The following is a 25689-nucleotide window of genomic DNA, read 5'->3' on the forward strand; positions in this document are numbered from 1 at the left end:
GGGCATTGCGTGTCTCCTGGTCAGTGGAAGAGGAAACCCGGGGTGTGTTCAGTTACCAAGCAGCTGGCTTGCGCTTGCCCAGCCAGCCGTTCCTTATCAATGGTTTAAAATTGTGTGCTTGTTTGAGTGTTTAAGCCACTTGACGAGCGCTCTACAAGAAATTTGGTAACTCAACACACCCCTGGCTTGCAGAGTAGACGTGCCTGAATGTTTTGTGGAGCACTTTTTTCTTCAGGTGTGGGTATACCGGGGGTGGGTTATTTTTGTGAAAATACGGGAATATTAAATATTTTGAAGTGTTTGCTTGTGCTTTTGTGTGTTATTCTTTTACGGCCGAACCGTAGCACAGGAGGCCCCAAAGTGTGTGTACGTACTTCAGAATCTGGGCAATGTTTCAGGAAAACGCATGTTGGCCTTGACGTCAGTTTTGAGGCCAACAAAGGCCGCTAAAATTGTATATTGGGATGTAAGGTTAGGCAATGCCGCCGCACCCACAATTAAAAGGTAACCACCATGAGGCCAACAACTCCATATTCTTTACCTTACATAACTCCTTATTCAGACAATGGTTCAGAAATCATGTTAATGCCAAGTCAGGCCTGTTGTCAGCTGTATAATTTAACCAGCACTTCACTTCCATCAAAAACGACGCCGACTGCAATGATCCTTTCATTGCTTTACAAATCCCAGGTAAAGGTTCGTTCCTGAGATGTGCATTTGCTCTCCTGATGCACCATACACCATTAGAGAGCGTTGGTTCTGCTTAACGTCCAGGTGTCCCATCTGCATATGCCATCTATGCCTGGCACGCACATTGATGAATCACCCTGCCTGTGAAATTCCCGGGTTAACTGTTTATAGCTGGTAATCGAGTCTGAATGTTTCTCTGTCCAGTCAATGGTGAAACTGCAAATGAGGAATCGGCGAATGTCACGGATGGAAACCCTTAGGTCATTTCCTCATTCTGCTTTAAACTCCATGTCTCTATATTTTCATTCCAAACAGCATCATTCATCATTTCAATCACTAATTAATACTTTAGTGTTAATATATAAAATATATAATGTTAAATCATGTTTGTTTTGAGATGTTATCAAACCAGCGAACCGTCGTCATGACGTCATCTGTTCACTTCCGGATTCGGGAGCAAGACTCGTGTCGATCGTGTTTCAAAAATCATAATTGTATTGCGGACTTTCTGAAACCTCCCACCTACCTTATGACACCCGCTGGGACCCCAAAACGTTCCGCAGAAGGTTATTGTATTTCCTTTTAGTAAATGACCATGTGACCAGATCCTCAGCTCTGATTGGTGGACGTTTGTGTGGACATACATACGGACAGACAAACGCTGTTCTAGACTGCATTGCCCCACGGGTGAAGCCATAAAGAAAATCACAGAATGGAGAAGAAGCCAACACTTGCAAAAGGGAGCTCAATTTTCAGGAAGTGGTCACAAACATTGTGGAGGAAGTCTGATGACCAAGTAAATAAATAAATAAAGAGGGTCATAAACAAGTTGAATTTGTGTTCTGTGTTGTAAAATATGGACATCCTTCTGAGAACATGAACATGCTTCCCACAGCCATCTTCAAATATTTTCACTTGAACCACCTTTAAAATCAAAACCAAAGTCATTTCTTCAGGTATTTGAGGACTGATGGCATCCCACCTGAAATTGCTCATGAAACAGGAAATGAAACCCGGAGCTCGAGCTCGTTCCTTCACAACTTTTGTCGTCTTCTGAGGGACTCCAAAGAAGCACTTCCTGATCATGTCGCACTGATTTTCCAAACGGCTGGGATGATATGGAGGAAGAGTGCAGGTACCCCACTGGTACCAGGTGTTGAGGATGTTTTTAGAGTTGGTGTCTGAATATCCGAAGTTTGCTGCTTGTTGCTTTGCTTTTCAAGATTTCCTTATTTTCACATTCTGTGTATAATCAATCGCATTTTCGTTTTGTTGATGCTTTTTGAAAATCTTTGCTCCATTCAAAGCCGTCTGGGGGAAAAAAGCGATGTATAAGGATGGTTAAAGAAAGGTCAAATGTGAAACAGGTTATGTTTGTTTGGTGGATGTGTTGGTTTGGTGGATGTGTTGGTTTGGCGGATGTGTTTGTTTGGCGGATGTATTAGTTTGGCGGATGTGTTGGTTTGGCGGATGTGTTTGTTTGGCGGATGTGTTGGTTTGGCGGATGTGTTGGTTTGGCCGGATGTGTTTGTTTGGCCGATGTGTTGGTTTGGCGGATGTGTTTGTTTGGTGGATGTGTTAGTTTGGCGGATGTGTTTGTTTGGTGGATGTGTTTGTTTGGTGGATGTGTTAGTTTGGCGGATGTGTTGGTTTGGCCGATGTGTTGGTTTGGTGGATGTGTTTGTTTGGCCGATGTGTTGGTTTGGTGGATGTGTTTGTTTGGTGGATGTGTTAGTTTGGCGGATGTGTTGGTTTGGCGGATGTGTTGGTTTGGTGGATGTGTTGGTTTGGTGGATGTGTTGGTTTGGTGGATGTGTTTGTTTGGCGGATGTGTTTGTTTGGCGGATGTGTTTGTTTGGCGGATGTGTTTGTTTGGCGGATGTGTTTGTTTGGCGGATGTGTTGGTTTGGCGGATGTGTTTGTTTGGCGGATGTGTTTGTTTGGCGGATGTGTTTGTTTGGCGGATGTGTTTGTTTGGCCGATGTGTTGGTTTGGTGGATGTGTTTGTTTGGTGGATGTGTTAGTTTGGCGGATGTGTTGGTTTGGCGGATGTGTTGGTTTGGCGGATGTGTTGGTTTGGTGGATGTGTTGGTTTGGTGGATGTGTTGGTTTGGTGGATGTGTTGGTTTGGTGGATGTGTTTGTTTGGCGGATGTGTTTGTTTGGCGGATGTGTTTGTTTGGCGGATGTGTTTGTTTGGCGGATGTGTTTGTTTGGCGGATGTATTAGTTTGGCGGATGTGTTTGTTTGGCGGATGTGTTGGTTTGGCGGATGTGTTGGTTTGGTGGATGTGTTTGTTTGGCCGATGTGTTGGTTTGGTGGATGTGTTTGTTTGGTGGATGTGTTAGTTTGGCGGATGTGTTTGTTTGGCGGATGTATGTTTGGCGGATGTGTTGGTTTGGCGGATGTGTTGGTTTGGCGGATGTGTTGGTTTGGCGGATGTGTTGGTTTGGTGGATGTGTTTGTTTGGCGGATGTGTTGGTTTGGTGGATGTGTTGGTTTGGCGGATGTGTTGGTTTGGTGGATGTGTTGGTTTGGCGGATGTGTTGGTTTGGTGGATGTGTTGGTTTGGCGGATGTGTTGGTTTGGTGGATGTGTTGGTTTGGTGGATGTGTTTGTTTGGCGGATGTGTTGGTTTGGTGGATGTGTTGGTTTGGTGGATGTGTTTGTTTGGCGGATGTGTTTGTTTGGCGAATGTGTTTGTTTGGCGGATGTGTTTGTTTGGCGGATGTATTAGTTTGGCGGATGTGTTTGTTTGGCGGATGTGTTGGTTTGGTGGATGTGTTGGTTTGGTGGATGTGTTTGTTTGGCGGATGTGTTAGTTTGGCGGATGTGTTAGTTTGGTGGATGTGTTGGTTTGGCGGATGTGTTGGTTTGGCGGATGTGTTTGTTTGGCGGATGTGTTGGTTTGGCGGATGTGTTTGTTTGGCGGATGTGTTTGTTTGGCGGATGTGTTTGTTTGGCGAATGTGTTTGTTTGGCGGATGTGTTTGTTTGGCGAATGTGTTTGTTTGGCGGATGTTTGTTTGGCGGATGTGTTTGTTTGGCGGATGTCTTTGTTTGGCGGATGTGTTTGTTTGGCGAATGTGTGCTTGGCGGATGTGTTTGTTTGGCGGATGTGTTGTTTGGCGGATGTGTTTGTTTGGCGGATGTGTTGTTTGGCGGATGTGTTTGTTTGGTGGATGTGTTTGTTTGGCGGATGTGTTTGTTTGGCGGATGTTTGTTTGGCGGATGTGTTTGTTTGGCGGATGTCTTTGTTTGGCGGATGTGTTTGTTTGGCGAATGTGTGCTTGGCGGATGTGTTTGTTTGGCGGATGTGTTGTTTGGCGGATGTGTTTGTTTGGCGAATGTGTGTTTGGCGGATGTGTTTGTTTGGCGGATGTGTTGTTTGGCAGATGTGTTTGTTTGGTGGATGTGTTTGTTTGGTGGATGTGTTGGTTTGGCGGATGTGTTTGTTTGGTGGATGTGTTTGTTTGGTGGATGTGTTGGCTTGGTGGATGTGTTTGTTTGGTGGATGTGTTGGTTTGGCGGATGTGTTTGTTTGGTGGATGTGTTAGTTTGGCGGATGTGTTTGTTTGGCGAATGTGTGTTTGGCGGATGTGTTTGTTTGGCGAATGTGTTTGTTTGGCGGATGTCTTTGTTTGGCGGATGTGTTTGTTTGGCGAATGTGTGTTTGGCGGATGTGTTTGTTTGGCGGATGTGTTGTTTGGCGGATGTGTTTGTTTGGTGGATGTGTTGGTTTGGCGGATGTGTTTGTTTGGTGGATGTGTTTGTTTGGCGAATGTGTGTTTGGCGGATGTGTTTGTTTGGCGGATGTGTTTGTTTGGCGAATGTGTGTTTGGCGGATGTGTTTGTTTGGCGAATGTGTTTGTTTGGCGGATGTGTTTGTTTGGCGGATGTGTTTGTTTGGTGGTTGTGTTTGTTTGGTGGATGTGTTTGTTTGGTGGATGTGTTTGTTTGGCGGATGTGTTTGTTTGGTGGATGTGTTTGTTTGGTGGATGTGTTTGTTTGGCGGATGTGTTAGTTTGGCGAATGTGTTTGTTTGGCGGATGTGTTTGTTTGGCGAATGTGTGTTTGGCGGATGTGTTTGTTTGGCGGATGTCTTTGTTTGGTGGATGTGTTTGTTTGGCGGATGTGTTTGTTTGGTGGATGTGTTTGTTTGGTGGATGTGTTTGTTTGGTGGATGTGTTTGTTTGGTGGATGTGTTTGTTTGGTGGATGTGTTTGTTTGGCGGATGTGTTTGTTTGGCGGATGTGTTTGTTTGGCGGATGTGTTTGTTTGGCGGATGTGTTTGTTTGGCGGATGTGTTTGTTTGGCGGATGTGTTTGTTTGGCGGATGTGTTTGTTTGGCGGATGTGTTTGTTTGGCGGATGTGTTTGTTTGGCGCATGTGTTTGTTTGGTGGATGTGTTTGTTTGGCGGATGTGTTTGTTTGGCGGATGTGTTTGTTTGGCGGATGTGTTAGTTTGGCGGATGTGTTAGTGGAATTGTGTTAGTAGAAAACAATTCAGTAGGTATTTCGTCTGCCGTCCACCATTGAAGGTGGGAGGAGGTTGTCTCTGTCTGTGTACTAAAAAGAAAAATTTGACAAGTATGTCAATCACTCGTGTGTGTGTGTGTGTGTGTGTGTGTGTGTGTGTGTGTGTGTGTGTGTGTGTGTGTGTGTGTGTGTGTGTGTGTGTGTGTGTGTGTGTGTGTCCGTTCACTTATTTGAATAGGATTTTCATATCAACTTACTGATCTCAACCACCAGCTACTTTTGAGATCAACATCGGGCAAAAGGTCAACCTTTTCAAACCACTTGACCACAGGTCACAATTTTAAACGGATCTTCACGAAACTTCACCAAATGGTAGAGTTTGTGGTCCGACAGAATCCTATATATATTTGAGGTCAAAAGGTCAACATAGGCCAAAGGTCAACCACCTTTTTCAAGTTTCTAAAATCCTCAATTTTCATCCGATTGACTTGAAATTTGAATATAATTAACATATCAGCTAACTGAATTCAACCACCAACTATTTTTGAGATCAACATAGGCCAAAAGGTCAACAACCTTTTCAAACCACTTGCCTACAGGTCACAATTGTAAACGGATCTTCATGAAACTTCACCAAATGGTAGAGTTTGTGGTCCGACAGAATCCTATTTATATTTACGGTCAAAAAGTCAACATAGGCCAAAGGTCAACCACTTTTTTCTAATTTCTAAAATCCTAAATTTTCATCCGATTGACTTGAAATTTGAATAGGATTTACACATTAGCTAACTGAATTCAACCACCAACTATTTTTGAGATCAACATAGGCCAAAAGGTCAACAACCTTTTCAAACCTTTTCAAACAACTTGCCTACAGGTCACAATTTTAAATGGATCTTCATGAAACTTCACCAAATGGTAGAGTTTGTGGTCCGACAGAATCCTATTTATATTTGAGTTCAAAATGTCAACATAGGCCAAAGGTCAACAATCTTTTTTAAAGTTTCTAAAATCCTCAATTTTCATCCGATTGACTTGAAATTTGAATAGGATTTTCATATCAGCTTACTGAATTCAGCCACCAACTATTTTTGAGATCAAATTTGGGATTTCACAAGTATCACTTGCTCTACAAGTGAAGTATCACTTCACGACATCTTTCATGTCTGTCTGTGAGGAGGATATTTCAAAAAGTTATGGATGGATTCCGAACGGAATTTTGTGGATATGTTGGGTGTGTGACGAGGACGAAGTGATTACATTCTTAGTTGAGGTTCGCATCCAGATCCGGCCTATCAGTGGACACAAAATGTAACCTGTTCAGCCTGGTATGCTCACTCAGCATTGTGAACACTTCACTCAGCATTGTGAACACTTTACCTAGCATTGTGAACACCTCACCCAGCATTGTGAACACTTCACCCAGCATTGTGAACACTTCACCCAGCATTGCAAACACTTAACCCAGCATTGCGAACACTTCACCCAGCATTGCAAACACTTAACCCAGCATTGCGAACACTTCACCCAGCATTGCGAGCACATCACCCAGCATTGCGAACACTTCACCCAGCATTGCGAACACTTCACCCAGCATTGCGAGCACATCACCCAGCATTGCGAACACTTCACCCAACATTGTGAACACTTCACCCAGCATTGCGAACACTTCACCCAGCATTGCGAACACTTCACCCAGCATTGCGAACACCTCACCCAGCATTGCAAACACTTCACCCAGCATTGTGAACACCTCACCCAGCATTGCGAACACTTCACCCAGCATTGCGAGCACATCACCCAGCATTGTGAACACTTCACCCAGCATTGTGAACACTTTACCTAGCATTGTGAACACCTCACCCAGCATTGTGAACACCTCACCCAGCATTGTGAACACTTCACCCAACATTGTGAACACCTCACCCAGCATTGCGAACACTTCACCCAGCATTGCGAGCACATCACCCAGCATTGTGAACACTTCACCCAGCATTGTGAACACTTTACCTAGCATTGTGAACACCTCACCCAGCATTGTGAACACTTCACCCAGCATTGCGAGCACATCACCCAGCATTGCGAACACTTCACCCAGCATTGCAAACACTTCACCCAGCATTGCGAACACGTCACCCAGCATTGCGAACACCTCACCCAGCATTGCAAACACTTCACCCAGCATTGTGAACACCTCACCCAGCATTGCGAACACTTCACCCAGCATTGCGAGCACATCACCCAGCATTGTGAACACTTCACCCAGCATTGTGAACACTTTACCTAGCATTGTGAACACCTCACCCAGCATTGTGAACACCTCACCCAGCATTGTGAACACTTCACCCAACATTGTGAACACCTCACCCAGCATTGCGAACACTTCACCCAGCATTGCGAGCACATCACCCAGCATTGTGAACACTTCACCCAGCATTGTGAACACTTTACCTAGCATTGTGAACACCTCACCCAGCATTGTGAACACTTTACCCAGCATTGTGAACACTTTACCTAGCATTGTGAACACCTCACCCAGCATTGTGAACACTTCACCCAGCATTGTGAACACTTTACCTAGCATTGTGAACACTTCACTCAGCATTGTGAACACTTTACCTAGCATTGTGAACACCTCACCCAGCATTGTGAACACTTCACCCAACATTGTGAACACCTCACCCAGCATTGCGAACACTTCACCCAGCATTGCGAGCACATCACCCAGCATTGCGAACACTTCACCCAGCATTGCGAACACTTCACCCAGCATTGTGAACACCTCACCCAGCATTGTGAACACTTCACCCAGCATTGTGAACACCTCACCCAGCATTGCGAACACTTCACCCAGCATTGTGAACACTTCACCCAGCATTGTGAACACATCACCCAGCATTGTGAACACTTCACCCAGCATTGTGAACACCTCACCCAGCATTGCGAACACTTCACCCAGCATTGTGAACACCTCACCCAGCATTGCGAACACTTCACCCAGCATTGCGAACACTTCACCCAGCATTGTGAACACTTCACCCAGCATTGTGAACACATCACCCAGCATTGTGAACACTTCACCCAGCATTGTGAACACCTCACCCAGCATTGTGAACACATCACCCAGCATTGTGAACACATCACCCAGCATTGTGAACACATCACCCAGCATTGTGAACACTTCACCCAGCATTGTGAACACCTCACCCAGCATTGCGAACACTTCACCCAGCATTGTGAACACTTCACCCAGCATTGTGAACACATCACCCAGCATTGTGAACACTTCACCCAGCATTGTGAACACCTCACCCAGCATTGTGAACACTTCACCCAGCATTGTGAACACTTTACCTAGCATTGTGAACACTTCACTCAGCATTGTGAACACTTTACCTAGCATTGTGAACACCTCACCCAGCATTGTGAACACTTCACCCAACATTGTGAACACCTCACCCAGCATTGCGAACACTTCACCCAGCATTGCGAGCACATCACCCAGCATTGCGAACACTTCACCCAGCATTGCGAACACTTCACCCAGCATTGAGAACACATCACCCAGCATTGCGAACACCTCACCCAGCATTGTGAACACCTCACCCAGCATTGTGAACACCTCACCCAGCATTGCGAACACTTCACCCAGCATTGTGAACACCCAATGGCATTCTAGTTTGTGAAGCTTCCACACGGGGTCGAGACATTGTTTGGTGGGGTTAACGGTTCAACTTAAAGCCCGTCACTGTTGTATCCAGTAATCACACGAAACTTACTGCTTGTGAACGTCAACGGTTTAATCACCAAACACCCAGCCTTCGGCTTCAGGCCTCATGCCAAAACGCCTGCCTCTCTCAGCTCCTCCCACACTTTCTACTCCAACCGTCATTTCCCTTTCTGATGACGTCACTCATATTCCAAACATATCAATTATAAACATGAATTCCAAACATAACATTTCCCTCCCCTTTTCAAAACAATTAGCCAATCACATAGTCCTTCACCCATGTGGGCTGTTGCGTAGCCCTTTGAGGTCACTGAACAACTTGATGAGCCCTTGGAGGTGCAGGTGTCCGCAGTCCTGTTGTCAATCCCAGTTGCGGCTGCCAGGACAGAAGAGGAGAAATGCTTCCCTGTCCTTGCCCGACCGGTGATACAGGAACCTTCCTCAAGCGATTCGCATGCCATCGTGATCCACCGTGTAGACTGTAGATGATATGTGGCTGCTCCCAATCTCTTAACGATTTGCAATGGGTCCGACCATCGAGGCTGCAGCTTGTTGCGACGCCGAGGCAGCCAGACACGCACCCAGTCCCGCTCCTGTAATGTCGGTGGTTTGGCCCTTTTGGACTGGTCAAACCTCAACTTCATATGCTGCTGCTGGGTCTCTACCTGCAAACGTGTAGCTGACGATGTAGGATTACCCTTGGTAAAGCCAAGGCGATCGAGCGGGAGTTGTAGTTCCCTTCCCAGCATCAGCGACGTGGGGGTTACCCCTGTAGTTGTGTGCTTGGAGGCCCGAAAGTGTAAGTGTTTGCAGGAGAGCTGCTTCAAACTGCCAACCTTTGGTCAGGTAAACACGGATGCCATTCTTTAGCGTTTGGTTGAGGCGCTCCACACCTCCATTAGCTTGAGGATGGTATACGGCTGTTCTAATGTGCTTGATCGCTCTCTCTGCCAGGTAAGCTGTAAAGTCAGCAGAAATAAATTGGGGCCCGTTGTCTGTGGTAATGATATCCGGGAGACCCCACCGGGCAAACAATGAATCAAGCTTTTGAATATCCGATTGAGTTGTGACTGACCCCAGCGGCAAAGCTTCAGGCCATTTTGAATGGAGGTCATACACCACGAGTAGGTAACGGGCATGGGCTGATGCCCCATGCAGTTCTCCACAGAGCCCAGAGGTCCACCTGGAGATATTTCCCAAGGTGAGGATGGCCACTGTATAGGAGATAGAGGGGCAGGAGTTGGCTGAGAGGATTTTCCGCTGAGGAGACATGCAGTGCAATCCTTAACCATCAGTTCGATATCGTGATCGATGGTGGGCCACCTGACAATGTCTCTGCAGTGCTGTTTAACTTTCATGACTCCAAGGTGTCCCTCATGTGCCATTCTCAAAACCTGCACTCTAAGGGATGCTGGAATAAAGGTTCGGTGACCTCTGGAAATGCAGACATCCTCCCAGCAGGATAATTCTGCCCTCACTCTGTAGTAGGGTAACAGCTCCCCTTTCACGTTGGACGGCCACCACCCTCTAATGTAGGTACTCAGCGTGGTAAACAGAGCGTCGTCCTGGGATCCTTTACAAAGTGATTCCATGGAAACAACAGTGGACAAGGGTTCCTGAAGCAGTTGCACTAGACCAGGTTCGGTGTCTGTTTCCTGCTGAGTCGTTGATGGTGGAACGACCGCTCTTGACAGAAGGTCCGCAACGGTGTTCTGGCGTCCCGATGTAAATTCCAACTTAAAATTGTACTGATTCAAGCGGTCTGCCCACCTGAGTAATCGTAGTGGTTTATGTCCTGAGTCGCTGGTAGTCAAAAGTGCCGTGAGAGCTTGATGGTCTGTTCGCGTCGTGAAGGCTCTGCCGTAGAGGTAGAGATGCCAGCGCTCACATGCCCAAATGCATGCCAACGCTTCCCTCTCACCCACCGAGTAATTTTGTTCAGCCGGAGTGAGGGAGCGGGAAGCAAACGCTACTGGTTTCTCTACCCCCATCATGAAGTTGTGACAGTACAGCACCCACTGCCACCAAGGAGGCATCACAGGTATTGGTAACCATCGTGGAAGCTGTGAGACTGAAGTGCGCTAGAGTGGGGGCAGAAGTGAGCTGATGCTTAATTATCTGTACAGCGTGGCTACAAGCCATGGTCCATTCCCAAGGTACATCCTTTTTGAGGAGGTGGCGTGGTGGCGCTGTAGTCGAGGCAAACTGTGGGAGGAAGCGGAGGTAATACGTGGCCATACCCAAGAAGGAGGCTAGTTGGGATACTGACTGTGGCTCAGGAAGGGCATGGATGGCGTCAACATGTGATAAGATAGGAGTGATGCCTTGCCCTGAGAGCTTGTACCCCCCAAACTCTATCTCTGGAACCCCGAGGAGGCATTTCGCAGAGTTGAGTGTGAAGTGATGGGCAGAGAGTTGACCAAAAACTTGTTGTAGTCGAGCATCATGTTGAGGCTGGGTGGCGCCATGTACCACAATATCGCCCAAGTATATTGACACCCCAGGTATGCCGGCTAGGAGAAGAAACATTATTTTCTGAAAACAGCTGGGGGCCGAGCAGAGGCCGAAAGGCATGCGCTTGTAACGGGAAACCCCCATGTGCGTGACAAAGGCTGTGAGGTCTCTGCTGACTGGTGCCAGGGGTACTTGTAAGTAACCTTGCTTTAAATCCAGTTTACTGAAAACGGTGGAGCTGTAGCGGTTACCGCTGGATGCACACAATCGCCTTGCACCGGCCAGAACACGGCCAGACGCGCCTCTCCCGGGCATGCCCGGACTCACTGTTCCCGGGCATGCCCGAACCTCCCGGGCACGCCCGGTCTCGTCTTTTCCGGGCATGCCCGCTCTCGCCTTTCCAGGGCTCGCCCAGAGCGTCCGGGCATGCCCGCTATCGCCTTTTCAGGGCTCGCCCAGAGCGTCCGGGCATGCCCGCTATCGCCTTTCCAGGGCTCGCCCAGAGCGTCCGGGCATGCCCGCTATCGCCTTTCCAGGGCTCGTCCAGAGCGCCCGGGCACGCCCAGCCTCGACTTGCCAGGCCGCAACCAAACACGCCCGGGCAGGTCCAGACTCGCCTTTCCAAGGCTCGCCCTTGACACCCGGGCATGCCCGGTATAGCTTTTGCCGGGCAAACCTCCCGACATAAATGTGTTTTTATATTGCTGCCCGATAAACGGGCTTGTCAAAATACCTGAGCTGTTTTGTTTCAATAAAGCAACTCGGACGAATTCCGTCTTTGGTCGCGTCAATTCTTTCGACTCGCGTTGGAGCGCAGTTCCTTCATTGGTGACCTACCGACATGGATACGGCAGTGACGCTTAAACTGCCTACCTTCTGGGAGGCTCACGCGGCTGTTTGGTTCACTCAGGCGGACTCTCAGTTCGCCCTGCGAGGCATCACCGCGGACGACACCCGCTTCCACCATGTTGTGGCGGCGCTCGGTTCCGCCACCGCGGCCCGCGCCTTGAGCCTCCTCGAGCACCCGCCGGCTGCTGACAAAGACACTCCTCCTCGACGCTTTCGCCCTCTCACCGGCAGCACGCGCACGGCGCCTGCTCGCTCTGCCCGAGCTCGGCGACACACGCCCGTCCGAGCACATGGACTATATGCTCTCGTTGCTCGGTGAGCACTCTCCGGATTTTCTGTTCCGCGAGCTGTTCCTTCGCCAGCTGCCTCACCCGGTGCGCCTCACCCTGGCTGGCACGTTGATCACGGATTCCCGCGCCCTCGCCAGGGAAGCCGATAAGATCTCCTCGGCGGGCCAGCACATCGGCGCGCTTACCTGGAGCCCGCCGCCGTCCGAGGCGACGCCCACGACACCCGAGCGCCCTGCGCGGTTGGAGGCCGAACTGCCGGTGCAACTGGCGGCCGCCACGCCGCACCGCCCGCTTCCGACACGACGGCCGGGGCCTCCACCTGACCGGGCGTGGTGTTATTACCACGCCAGGTTCGGACACAAGGCTCGGACGTGCCGGCCCCCGTGCACTTTCGGCAGGTCGGGGAACGGCCGGGCCGGCGTTCATTCCCAGCCATGAGCGCCGGCCACTCGGGCAACTTGCTGTTTATTCGGGACAAAGCGTCTGGGCGGCGTTTCCTGTGTGACACCGGCGCCCAACTGAGCGTCATACCCGCCTCCGAGCAGGACAGGTGGGACGCCGTTTGCGGCCCCTCTTTGGTCGCTGCAAATGGCTCGGCCATACGCACTTTCGGCCCACGCGTCGTCACCCTCTGCTTCGGCAGCCAGCGTTTTCAATGGACTTTTGTGACCGCCTGCGTCCCCATGGCTTTGCTGGGCGCCGACTTCCTCTGTGCGCACGGGCTGCTGGTCGACGTCAAACGTCGTCGCCTTGTCAACGCCGAGACCTTCAGCTCCCTGGCGTGCACGATGAGCAGCTCCGCGCCGACCGAACTGGCGTGCGCCCTCCCGGCAGCGAACGAGTTCGCTCGCCTGCTCGCGGAATTCCCGGCCCTCACGCGGCCGACGTTTTCGGCCGTCGCGGTGCGGCACGGGATCGAGCACCACATACCCACTACGGGCCCGCCGGTCTACGCCAGGGCCCGCCGCCTCGACCCGGCCAAGCTCGCCGTGGCGAAGGCCGAGTTCGACGCGTTGGAGCACCTCAGCATCGTGCGGCGCTCCGATAGCGCGTGGGTCTCGCCACTGCACATCGTGCCAAAGCCGGGGGGTGGATGGCGCCCGTGTGGCGACTACCACCGTCTCAACGACGCTACCACCCCCGACAGGTACCCGATCCCGCATATTCAGGACTTTTCTGCCCGTTTGGCGGGACGGGTCATCTTTTCGAAAATTGACCTGATACGGGGCTACCACCAGGTACCTGTCCGGGCGGCCGACGTCCCGAAGACGGCCGTCATCACACCGTTCGGCCTGTTCGAATTTTTGCGGATGCCGTTTGGCCTCAAGAACGCGGCCCAGGCGTTCCAGCGCTTGATGGACGGCGTGCTGCGCGACCTGCCGTTTCTTTTCGTCTATCTGTACGATATCCTCGTCGCCAGCACGTCCCGCGCCGAGCACCTCCTCCACCTCCGAACACTGTTCGGTCGCCTCAGCGAGCACGGCTTAATTGTCAACCCGGTCAAATGCCACTTCGGCGCGACGACCGTTGACTTTTTGGGCCACCGCATCACCAAGACCGGGGCCGTGCCGCTGCCGACCAAGGTCGAGGCCATCACCACGTTCCCGCGTCCCCGTTCCATCAAGCCCCTCCAAGAGTTCCTCGGCATGGTGAATTTTTATCACCGATTCGTGCCCCGCGCTGCTCAGCTCATGCGGCCCCTTTACGAGGCCCTCCGGGGCAAGCCGGCCAAGCATGACATTGTTTGGTCAGCGGGCATGGACGTGGCCTTCGCCAGCGCCAAACGGGCCCTCGCCGACGCAACGCTGCTGGCTCACCCGGTGCTCAACGCGCCCATCGCCCTCACTACGGACGCCTCCAACTACGCGGTGGGCGCCGTCCATGAGCAATGGGTGGACGGGGTTTGGCAGCCACTCGCTTTTTTCAGCCGGCAACTCCGGCCAAATGAGTTAAACTACAGCACGTTCGACCGCGAGCTGCTCGGGCTATTCCTGCCCGTTCGCCATTTCCGACACCTCCTGGAGGGCCGCCCGTTCACGGCTTTCGTCGACCACAAGCCGTTGGTCTACGCAATGGCTAAGGTCATGGAGCCGTGGTCGGCCCGCCAGCAGCGCCACCTCTCCGCCGTGTCGGAGTTCACCACGGACATCCGGCACGTCGCCGGCAAAGACAACGCCGTGGCCGACTGTCTTTCTCGGGCCAGCGCGAACGCGGTCCACCTCGGCGTGGACTTCGCGCTCATGGCGGCCGACCAGACCACCGACGCCTCGGTGCAGGCACTCCGTGCGGCGGACACGGGCCTCCGCCTGGCCGACATTCCCTTCGCGGGCACCGTCCTGCTCTGCGACGTCTCCCAGGGCCAGCCTCGCCCCATCGTGCCCGTTTCCTGGCAGCGCCGCATCTTCGCCTCCATCCACGGCCTTTCTCACCCGGGCCGGAAAGCTTCTCAGAAGCTGGTGTCGGCGCGTTTCGTCTGGCACGGCCTTCGACGAAACATCCGCTACTGGGCCAACGCCTGCATGGCCTGCCAGCGGGTCAAGGTCCACCGCCACACCCAGGCCCCGCTGGCACCTTTCGCCGTGCCTGAACGGCATTTCGACCACGTCCACGTGGACCTGGTGGGTCCCCTGCCCCCCCTTGCGGGGGTTCACCCACCTGCTCACCATGGTGGACAGGACCACCAGGTGGCCGGAGGCCGTGCCCCTCGCCTCCACCACCACCGCCGACGTGGCGCAGGCGTTCATCGCCACCTGGGTCGCGTGCTTTGGCGCACCAGCGGACATCTCGTCCGACCGCGGCCCACAGTTCAGGTCTGAGGTCTGGGGCGCGGTCGCCCGTTCGTTGGGGGTCACGCTGCACCGCACCACGGCCTACCACCCCCAAGCCAACGGGTTGTGCGAGCGGTTTCACCGCTCCATGAAGGCCGCACTCATGGCCGGCCTTCAGGACGATGGTTGGGCCGACCGGCTGCCGTGGGTCCTTTTGGGCCTTCGCACGGCCCCCAAGGAAGACCTCCAGGCGTCCGCCGCCGAGCTCGTCTACGCCCAGCTGCTCCGCGTCCCGGGCGAATTCGTGCCCGACGCTACCAGTCCCTGGTCCGCCGCTCGCCAGCGCTCGGACCTCCAGGAGGCCGCCCGACGATTTGCCCCCGTGCCGACGTCCCGCCACGGTGGCCCCCAGTCCGACGTCCCCCCGGCGCTTCGCACAGCGGAGTACGTCTTTGTGCGTCATGACGCGCACCGGGGGCCACTCCGGCCGCCGTACGACGGGCCCTTCCGGGTCCTGCGACGGGGCGACAAGTCTTTCATCGTCGACTTCGGTGGCCGGCCGGACCGGATTTCTGTGGACCGCCTCAAACCGGCGCACATGGACGTCGACCGACCACCACGGCTGGCCCTTCCTCCGCGGCGAGGCCGCCCCCCGTCCACAGTTCCCCCCGCTCGACCACCCACCACCACGTCGGACCCCTCCCCACGACCCTCCAGGGGTCGCTTTGGCCGGGTCATCCGGACCCCCCTTAAATTGACCCTGCCGGTGCAGGTCGATTCTGGCGGGGCGTGTGTAGCGGTTACCGCTGGATGCACACAATCGCCTTGCACCGGCCAGAACACGGCCAGACGCGCCTCTCCCGGGCATGCCCGGACTCACTGTTGCCGGGCACGCCCGAACCTCCCGGGCACGCCCGGTCTCGTCTTTCCCGGGCATGCCCGCTCTCGCCTTTCCAGGGCTCGTCCAGAGTGCCCGGGCACGCCCAGCCTCGACTTGCCAGGGCTCGCCCAGAGCGTCCGGGCATGCTCGCTCTCGCCTTTCCAGGGCTCGTCCAGAGCGCCCGGGCACGCCCGCTATCGCCTTTCCAGGGCTCGCCCAGAGCGCCCGGGCATGCTCGCTCTCGCCTTTCCAGGGCTCGCCCAGAGCGTCCGGGCATGCTCGCTCTCGCCTTTCCAGGGCTCGCCCAGAGCGCCCGGGCATGCTCGCTCTCGCCTTTCCAGGGCTCGCCCAGAGCGCCCGGGCATGCCCGCTATCGCCTTTCCAGGGCTCGCCCAGAGCGTCCGGGCATGCCCGCTATCGCCTTTCCAGGGCTCGCCCAGAGCGTCCGGGCATGCCCGCTATCGCCTTTCCAGGGCTCGCCCAGAGCGTCCGGGCATGCTCGCTCTCGCCTTTCCAGGGCTCGTCCAGAGCGCCCGGGCACGCCCAGCCTCGACTTGCCAGGCCGCAACCAAACACGCCCGGGCAGGTCCAGACTCGCCTTTCCAAGGCTCGCCCTTGATACCCGGGCATGCCCGGTATAGCTTTTGCCGGGCAAACTTCCCGACATAAATGTGTATATATATTGCTGCCCGATAAACGGGCTTGTCAGAATACCTCAGCTGTTTTGTTTCAATAAAGCAACTCGGACGAATTCCGTCTTTGGTCGCGTCAATTCTTTCGACTCGCGTTGGAGCGCAGTTCCTTCAGAGCCATGGAAATGTGTGGTGAGTTCTTCTGCGGTGGGCAGGGGATATTTATCCGGAATGATGGCCTTGTTGACTGCCCGGAGGTCCACACACAGTCGCAGCTCCCCAGATTTTTTCCATGCAACGACCAGGTTTGAAATCCAAGGGGATGCATTGATGGATTCGATGACGTCAGAGTCGAGGAGACATTGTAGTTCGGCCGTGACCTGGTCCCGGAGAGCCAGAGGTACCCTCCGCAGGGGTTGAATGACTGGTGCAACAGCAGCGTTAACTGTAGGCTGGTGTACAAAGTCAAAGATGCACCCAAGGTCTGTAAACAATGCAGGAAACATGTGGTGCCAGGTGGTCGTGACCTGCAGGACATCTGTGTTCGAGGTTGCGTCCGCAGATTAGTAGGTGTCATGATGGATGACATCCACGTAGGATGATGATTGTTTTTAAATTACTGTGTAATAAAAATTACCGCTCCAAGCAACTTTTCCTATATTGCAGGAGTTCATATAAAATTTTGAAACTGGCGGAAATATCAGCAATCCCATTTCACATGATATATTGCAGTTTATTTGAAGCGAAGTTTGCCTGTAGCGCCGATTGATGGAAGAAGAAGAAGAAGAAGCATATCCTGTTAGAGAAGAAGAAGAAGAAGAGGAAATGCGGTGGGTGGAGCAAACACCATTTTTGTGGCCAATGAGAAGCGTCGTCTTTACGAGGAACTTTTCAGTTTTCAGGCAGACGCTGAACCCGTGGCGAGGCTGGCCTGAAATGGATTACAAAGGTATTTAAAGATTTGTTTCTTTTCATTATGATGATTATTTATAACGATTGTAACATTATTAACCGAGTTGTTTTTTTATTACCATTACCTGTCGTGTATTTCAATATCGTTGACCTGGCGCCTTGAGGCCTTTACCGTTAGGCTTCGGCCTTTCATTTTGTGGATTAATCGAGGAATAGATTGACGTGTGTGGAGATTTTGTGTTCAATGTGCAATATTACTCGATCGTCATGTAATTCGTCGTAGTTATCCGATGTGAATGGAAATGTGGAAGTGCCCTTTGCTTTCCGACGTTAGTTTTCGTCAGCGGCGTGTCCTCGTTGCGGGAAGAAGAAGAAGAACATTATCCTTAACCCTCGATTTATATCATTGGGCAACAAAAAATAACTTTTATTCTGCTCCTAAGGGAAATGCAGGTTTGCTTGGCTAAATCTGGGCCGCTGATTTCAAATCTGTAGTCAGAATTTATCCAGCACGTAAGTCGTAAGGTTTTCAAAATATGTATATACAGTGGGGAGAACAAGTATTTGATACACTGCCGATTTTGCAGGTTTTCCCACTTACAAAGCACGACAAGGTCTGTAATTTTTATCATAGGTACACTTCAACTGTGGAAGACGGAATCTAAAACAAAAATCCTGAAAATCACATTGTATGATTTTTAACTAATTAATTTGCATTTTATTGCATGAAATAAGTATTTGATACATCAGAAAAACAGAACTTAATATTTGGTACAGAAACCTTTGTTTGCAATTACAGAGATCAGACGTTTCCTGTAGTTCTTAACCAGGTTTGCACACACTGCAGCAGGGATTTTGGCCCACTCCTCCATACAGATCTTCACCAGATCCTTCAGGTTTCGGGGCTGTCGCTGCGCAACACAGACTTTCAGCTCCCTCCAAAGATTTTCTATTGGGTTCAGGTCTGGAGACTGGCTAGGCCACTCCAGGACCTTGAGATGCTTCGTACGGAGCCACTCCTTAGTTGCCCTGGCTGTGTGTTTCGGGTCGTTGTCATGCTGGAAGACCCAGCCACGCCCCATCTTCAATGCTCTTATTGAGGGAAGGAGATTGTTGGCCAAGATCTCGCGATACATGGCCCCATCCATCCTCCCCTCAATACGGTGCAGTCGTCCTGTCCCCTTTGCAGAAAAGCATCCCCAAAGAATGATGTTTCCACCTCCATGCTTCACGGTTGGGATGGTGTTCTTGGGGTTGTACTCATCCTTCTTCTTCCTCCAAACACGGCGAGTGGAGTTTAAACCAAAAAGCTCTATTTTGGTCTCATCAGACCACATGACCTTCTCCCATTCCTCCTCTGGATCATCCAGATGGTCATTGGCAAACTTCAGACGGGCCTGGACATGCGCTGGCTTGAGCAGAGGGACCTTGCGTGCGCTGCAGGATTTTAATCCATGACGGCGTAGTGTGTTACTTATGGTTTTCTTTGATACTGTGGTCCCAGCTCTCTTCAGGTCATTGACCAGGTCCTGCCGTGTAGTTCTGGGCTGATCCCTCACCTTTCTCATGATCATTGAGGCTCCACGAGGTGAGATCTTGCATGGAGCCCCAGACCGAGGGAGATTGACTGTCATCTTGAACTTCTTCCATTTTCTAATAATTGCGCCAACAGTTGTTGCCTTCTCACCAAGCTGCTTGCCTATTGTCCTGTAGCCCATCCCAGCCTTGTGCAAGTCTACAAATTTGTCCCTGATGTCCTTAGACAGCTCTCTGGTCTTGCCCATTGTGGAGAGGTTGGAGTCTGATTGATTGAGTGTGGACAGGTCTGGAGACGGCTTTGCGGTCGGTCTTTGCGGTCTTTGTGGTCGGAGACGGTCTGGAGACGTCTTTTATGCAGATAACGAGTTCAAACAGGTGCAGTTAATACAGGTAATGAGTGGAGAATGGGAGGGCTTCTTAAAGAAAAAACTAACAGGTCTGTGAGAGCCGGAATTCTTACTGGTTGGTAGGTGATCAAATACTTATTTCATGCAATAAAATGCAAATTAATTACTTAAAAATCATACAATGTGATTTTCAGGATTTTTGTTTTAGATTCCGTCTTCCACAGTTGAAGTGTACCTATGATAAAAATAACAGACCTTGACGTGCTTTGTAAGTGGGAAAACCTGCAAAATCGGCAGTGTATCAAATACTTGTTCTCCCCACTGTATATATGTATTCATGATACATGGATACCTGGCACTCGACAAAGTCGAGGCTCGTGTAAGAGCTAACACATTAAACACAAAAAACAAACGGACACATAAAACATATAATAAAGGGAGCGGGAGACAAGAGGGAGAGAGGGGGAAGCACACAAGCACTACAATAGAGAACAAGGACATCGAGAGATCTGTGGAAGGGAGAGCGTTGGGGCTGGGGCAGAGGAGGTTGGGGGAGGGGTATAGTGTATAAAACAAGTTGATACTGCTCGGAATTTCAGGAATGAAGTCTGAGATTTAAAATGGGGGTAGAAAAGATCAAGGTTTTGGATGGGGGAAGATAGAGATGGTGGTGAACAGCTGTTTTGAAGACCTGGAGGGAGGAGTGGGATTGGAGAGAGTGAGGGAGTTTGTTCCAGAGGTGGGAGAAAAGAGGAATGAAAGAGTAAAGGTGAGCAGAATCTTGATTTTGGCAGTTTAACCATAAGAGGTTTGCTGGCAGATCTTGTGCGACCTGCAGGAATATTTAGGGGACAGAACACAGACAGAGCTTGGGGAGCTTGGCCGGAGAGGAGTCTGTAGAAGACAGAAAGACCACCAACCTGCCTGCGGTGAGAGAGTGAAAGGCCCTCAGCATCGGCTTATTCGCGGGAGATTCCAATGATTCTGAAAGCTTTGGTTTCTACAGCGTGAAGCCGAGCTTGGTGTGAGGCAGGTGCACCAGCCCAGAGGGGAGAGCAGTACTCCATTAGGTGCGGAATAAGGATTATTTTAGGGATTCCGTAAGTATTGTGCTATGCACGATATATTTCGTGTTTGTTTATTTAGTTTTCATTTATTTTTTGTGTGTGTGCGATTCTTCAGACAAAAGCTCCACAGCGCAGTTTGAAAAGGAAACGTTTTATTTCTTCTTCCTCCATTGCATCAGGGTGGCAATGCACAAATGAATGCTTTTTTGGTTCCATTGTCACAATAAACGGGCTTTATTTTTTAATATAATTTTTATTTCTAAAAACGGAAAATCACTGGCTCTCATCTAAATATACATTCGGCAACAACTTTTCCCATCTTTGCCTCTTTCAAGTTTATACTGTCTATACTTATGCTGCTTATGCTGAAGTTTATAGTCTTAAAAAAAAAAAAATCTACAGATTTGAAATGTAGTTTTCCCAGGAAAGATCATGGGAGATGATCTCCGTTACGGTATCTCCGTTCTGAGAGGTAAAAACGATTTCCTTATTTGAGACGTCTCCACTCATACTCGTCTACAAACGTGGGGAAAACGAAAGTAGCAATAAATGTTGTTTCTGCCAGCCGGCACTTAACTCTGGTCTCGATGAGGGGGCTTAGTGTTCGTCGCCTCCAAACCACCGTGCGGGAAGCGCACAAACTGGCGTGGAGTTGTGCTCCTCGACGTCCCAATATGATTTAATTCTCGTGATGCCGACTGCCCCGAACCGCTCTTGCTCAGTCTTTTTCCAAGAGGGTACAGGAATCCAAGAGGGTACCACTTCCCACAATGTCCAGCACAGAGAGACAGCCAAAAAAAGTGCCTGCTCGCAGACAGACAGACAGACAGACAGACAGAGAAGGGTGCATCCTCCTTTGTCCCTCGCTGACGTCACTCCCCGACCAATCCTGACATCCCATTACATCATCCCATGGCTCCTTAACCAGTCACGAAGCTCGGGGCGTGGTTTCTCCGTTACGAGTCCTCAAGGTGGAGTCTAGATGCCCTTCGGGAATGTTCGGATGACATTGGCGGTCGTGGGGCAGGGTTTTCTTGCCCGATGGAATGTGCTGGGTACTGTCGGCAATGTCGGGTTAATGGCCGTTGTTGCAACAATGGGGCCGATTGCTTGGCTGGCCGAGTTTTGATGAAATGAAACGGAAGGGAAACGTCACGGGCATTTACACACTGGGGATTATCCTTCAGCCCTACCTAATTAGCATAGCTCCACCCCTCGTATGGGCACACATAGACGATCTTATTATATACAGATTCCCTACTTGGTTACATCGAGGTGGGCTTCTTCTTCACGGCACACGGTCCATGCTAATTTACACAATCCTGACCACTAAGGTATTTGATTACCTACCCCCCACAAATGTAACATTAAGTACATCCGTTTTAGTCTTTGAATGAAGGATCTTTTGATTCGTCTAAATATATACTCTTGGTTTTTCTGCATTTTAGTTTGTTTTTCCAAGTCTTAAAAATGTTTCCACGATCCAATTTTCCTCAAGGCTATCGTGGTGGTGTTGGCGGAGATGGGAGCTATAATTACGGAAGACAAGGTGGTGGTGGCGGTGGTTTTTTACGAAGACGAGAGGAAGGTCCTGAACCAGAAATGGGACCATCTGGCCGTTTGATCTTCCATTATGGGAGTGAAAGCAATGTGGAAACGCAAGGGACTGGAGGCAAGTTTGGCCGTAAGTCTTACGGCTTTGACGACGGTGGAGATAATCATGGTCGCTTTGGCGCTCAAAAATCTGATTACCATCAGTCAGGCCAACAAGGATTTGGTGGCCAAAGGTCTTTTGCGGCGCATGGAGGACCTGATCGTGACAGCAGTGGTTCTCATCGAGGGGGTGATAACTATGGGCGCAAACGACCTCTTGGTGACGGTGACGATGGAGATGGTGACCGGAGAGGCAGCAATGAAGGCCGCTATGGCTACGAGAGGAGAGGCTCACGTGGTGGTGATGATGGCCGTCGCAGTGGTTATGGTGGTGGAGGAATGCGCAATGAAAGGTCACATGGTAAGTGAATGAAAGAAAAAGGTTTGAAGTAGTTTTACAAAATTTTTATTTTTTATACTACAAGACTACTATTGCTGCTGTTACCACTATTAATTGGTAGCAACTGCATTTTTATGCATGTACTTTAGGATTTTTTTTTTGTTTGTCAGGCAAGGATGGATGACATGTCATCGCCTTATTGGAAATGAGGTGTCATTTATTTTTATTTTGTCTTGTTCCAATTTTAGAAGATGAACCTCCAGCTGAGGCCACTGAACTGCTGCGAGATGTAGTGGATTTGTTGGCCAACCGACACAGAGGGCATGACCCCAGTGGTGAGTTGATAAGGGCTGCCTGATCAAACCTCTGATGGGTTTTTTTTTCCGGTCTCCACCTCTTGTTTTCTTGCTATCTTTTGTTGGTGCGCTCTCTCTCTCCTTCTCTCTTCCCCCCCCCCCCCCCCCCCGCCCCCTGCTCTCCTCTTTTGTTCTCTTTGTCCTTTGTCTTCTCTTTGTTTTTGTTTTAATTTTTGCAAACTATTGTTGCCATTTGTCTTGTTTGCGACACGCAGTGTTATTTATCTTGGAAAATCTTTTGCAAAACATCCTCCCATGTTACAAATTATTGTTGCTTCCAGAATCCATTGACAAGAAATTTCCATTTTCCACTTTTCATTAGGCCCTGGTGTGCGTGAGGGTGGACGGAGCAGCAGAGAGCCACCCAAGGACAACACAAAGAAGCAGTTGCTGCGAGAGATGATGGATATGCTGCAACGAGATAAATCTGGAGGGCGAGGTGCTTACAGATTTTCAATTGATTTAATTCCCTTAAATTTTACTTCTGTACCGAAGGTGGATGGAGGTTGTTTTCACGTTTGCCTGTCTGAGCAGGTTATCTCAAAAGGTTATGGACAGATTCAGACAAAATTTGGTTGATTGGTTGGATGTGTCACAACGACTAATCTATTCGATGAGATTTTGGTGAAGATCTGATTCCCAATCTGAATTTTTTTTTTTTTTCCAGCGATTCTTCATTGAGAGATTGGGAAAAAACGATATATCAATAGGTTTTGGACGGGTTATGACAAAACTGGGCGGAAGTGGAATTCCTGGTACTAACTTGCTTTGGGTGTGGTATGCAATTAACATCCCAGCATACTTGGAATTGGACCGGCCATCGGACCGTGCAATTACTGGATTACGTGCATGATCAGCATGTCGAGCTAACCTCAAATCTTGAGGGACTTTTTGTACTCGGGAAATGTTTGTAATTTTGCGCGGTCTTATTTTTGGCTATGACTAAATTATGTTGTCCGATGTTGTGACCTTGATGTTTTCTTGCAGATTATGATCGTGATATGGGGCCTTCTTCGAGGGGGTGAGTTCATCCCTGGCTCTTATCAATGATTTATCAGACGCATTACTTGGATGTACCAGCTCGACATTTGGCATGTTCTGCGGTTTTTCTATTTATTTATTTACCATTAGTTTTGTATCTTAAAATTACTCATTTCATTGAAAAGGGGTAGGCTAGTAGAACAAATTTTTGCAAAAACGCCATTGACAAAATGGGAACCGTTTTTTTATTTTACGAAGCCAATTTTCCCGAAAACGAATTTTGAATGGCATGTCATGAATACACAGCTTACTCTTCAGCATAACTAACTCCACTTTGGAGTTCAGTGTTGTATTGCACTGCACACAATATTCCTCCTCATTACGGCATTATCCAACATTTGCTTATGGACGTTGTTCTGCATAGTGTTAGGCAGACGTCATCGTAATTTTTCTCTGCCGTCTTCAACATGAGTGCAAAATGGCAATGTGCTCCTTTGGGGGGGAGTTCTCATGCTAAGAGGTCTCGCCAAGCTACAAGTTTGGATGTGAATGTGGATATTTTGAAAAGGCTTGAACAAGGTGAACATTTAATGGACATTTGACATGCTCATAGCATGGCACCATCGACTGTGAGAACAATTAAGTGTTAATTAGGTTTCCTCTACAATTACATTGTAGAGGAATACCTTTTGTTTCTGCTGGAGTTTTTCTTTTTATTGTTATTATTATTCCACCCTATTTTTGACCTCTGAAAACTTTCAAATTAATGTTCTCAGCAACCGTTGGTCCGATTGACAGGAAATTTTCACCATAGGTGCATCTCCTCCTGTAGATTTTTTTTAAATGATAATTGCGATGCAATAGGCCACGTGGTACGGGTGCTATCTTGTAAAAAACCGAAAAACTATGCACCTCTAAATCTCCAAAAACGCTGCACAGAAATAATTGAGACAGGTCTCATTGCAAAGAACTCTCCATGTAGAATAACATGTGAACGTTGATGTCATAGGTGCCTCCGTTATGACGTCATAATTCAACAAGTAAAAAAAACTTTATCCGATCAGGATGAAATTTCTTGAGCATCTTCTCGGTATAAATTTATAGGCGAAAAAAAATTATGATGTCGTAGGTCACATGGTTCGGCCGCCATATTGTTTTAAGTGAAAACCCACTAAAAACTCATTTTGTCCAAAACGACTGAAAAAAATTATGATGTCGTAGGTCACATGGTCCGGCCGCCATATTGTTTTAAGTGAAAAACCACTAAAAACTCATTTTGTCCAAAACGACTGAACAGAGGCCAAACTTTGCATGCAGAATCGCATACCCATGACAAACAAAAAAGTCAGTGAGCATGACGTCATAAGTCGCATGGTTTCGGAGTTATGACGTTTTTAAGCATAAACCTTTAAAACCTAGCTCCTCCCTCATTTTTGATCCAATCGAGGGAAAACGTCACAGATGTCTTCAGCATATCAATCTGCTAAAATGACCTTTTGGAATTTGCGATAGATAGGGCACGTGGTTTGGCAGAGATAAATAATTGAACGAAAATCTTTTTTAAATTATATGTTTTGAACCGCTACCAGGAGGCGATGACCCTGGTGTTGGGCTAGCGGCTAGGATCCTAGGATCCTGGGTTCGAATCCCGGTCGATTGCTGAATGAACGCCAGGGGGGTTGACTCAGCCTGTCATCCTTCCGAGGTCGGCTAATTGAGTACCA

At 49.8% G+C, this 25689-nt stretch overlaps 1 protein-coding gene across 1 annotated transcript in view; it reads left to right on the forward strand.

The window, feature by feature from the left end:
- The first annotated feature begins 17620 nt into the window (after window positions 1–17620).
- Window positions 17621–25689, forward strand: part of LOC137438587 (uncharacterized) — a 74910-nt gene continuing 66841 nt past the window's right edge. Inside the window, exons 1-5 of the mRNA XM_068133745.2 lie at window positions 17621–17719; window positions 22134–22649; window positions 22877–22963; window positions 23307–23423; window positions 23972–24005. Of these exons, the coding sequence (XP_067989846.2) occupies window positions 17632–17719; window positions 22134–22649; window positions 22877–22963; window positions 23307–23423; window positions 23972–24005 (842 nt within the window). The 5' untranslated portion in view covers window positions 17621–17631. The remainder of the gene's footprint in view (window positions 17720–22133; window positions 22650–22876; window positions 22964–23306; window positions 23424–23971; window positions 24006–25689) is intronic.

The sequence above is a fragment of the Myxine glutinosa genome, chromosome 13, assembly GCF_964187855.1.
Source record: "Myxine glutinosa chromosome 13, kmMyxGlut1.1, whole genome shotgun sequence".
Taxonomy (NCBI): domain Eukaryota; kingdom Metazoa; phylum Chordata; class Myxini; order Myxiniformes; family Myxinidae; genus Myxine; species Myxine glutinosa.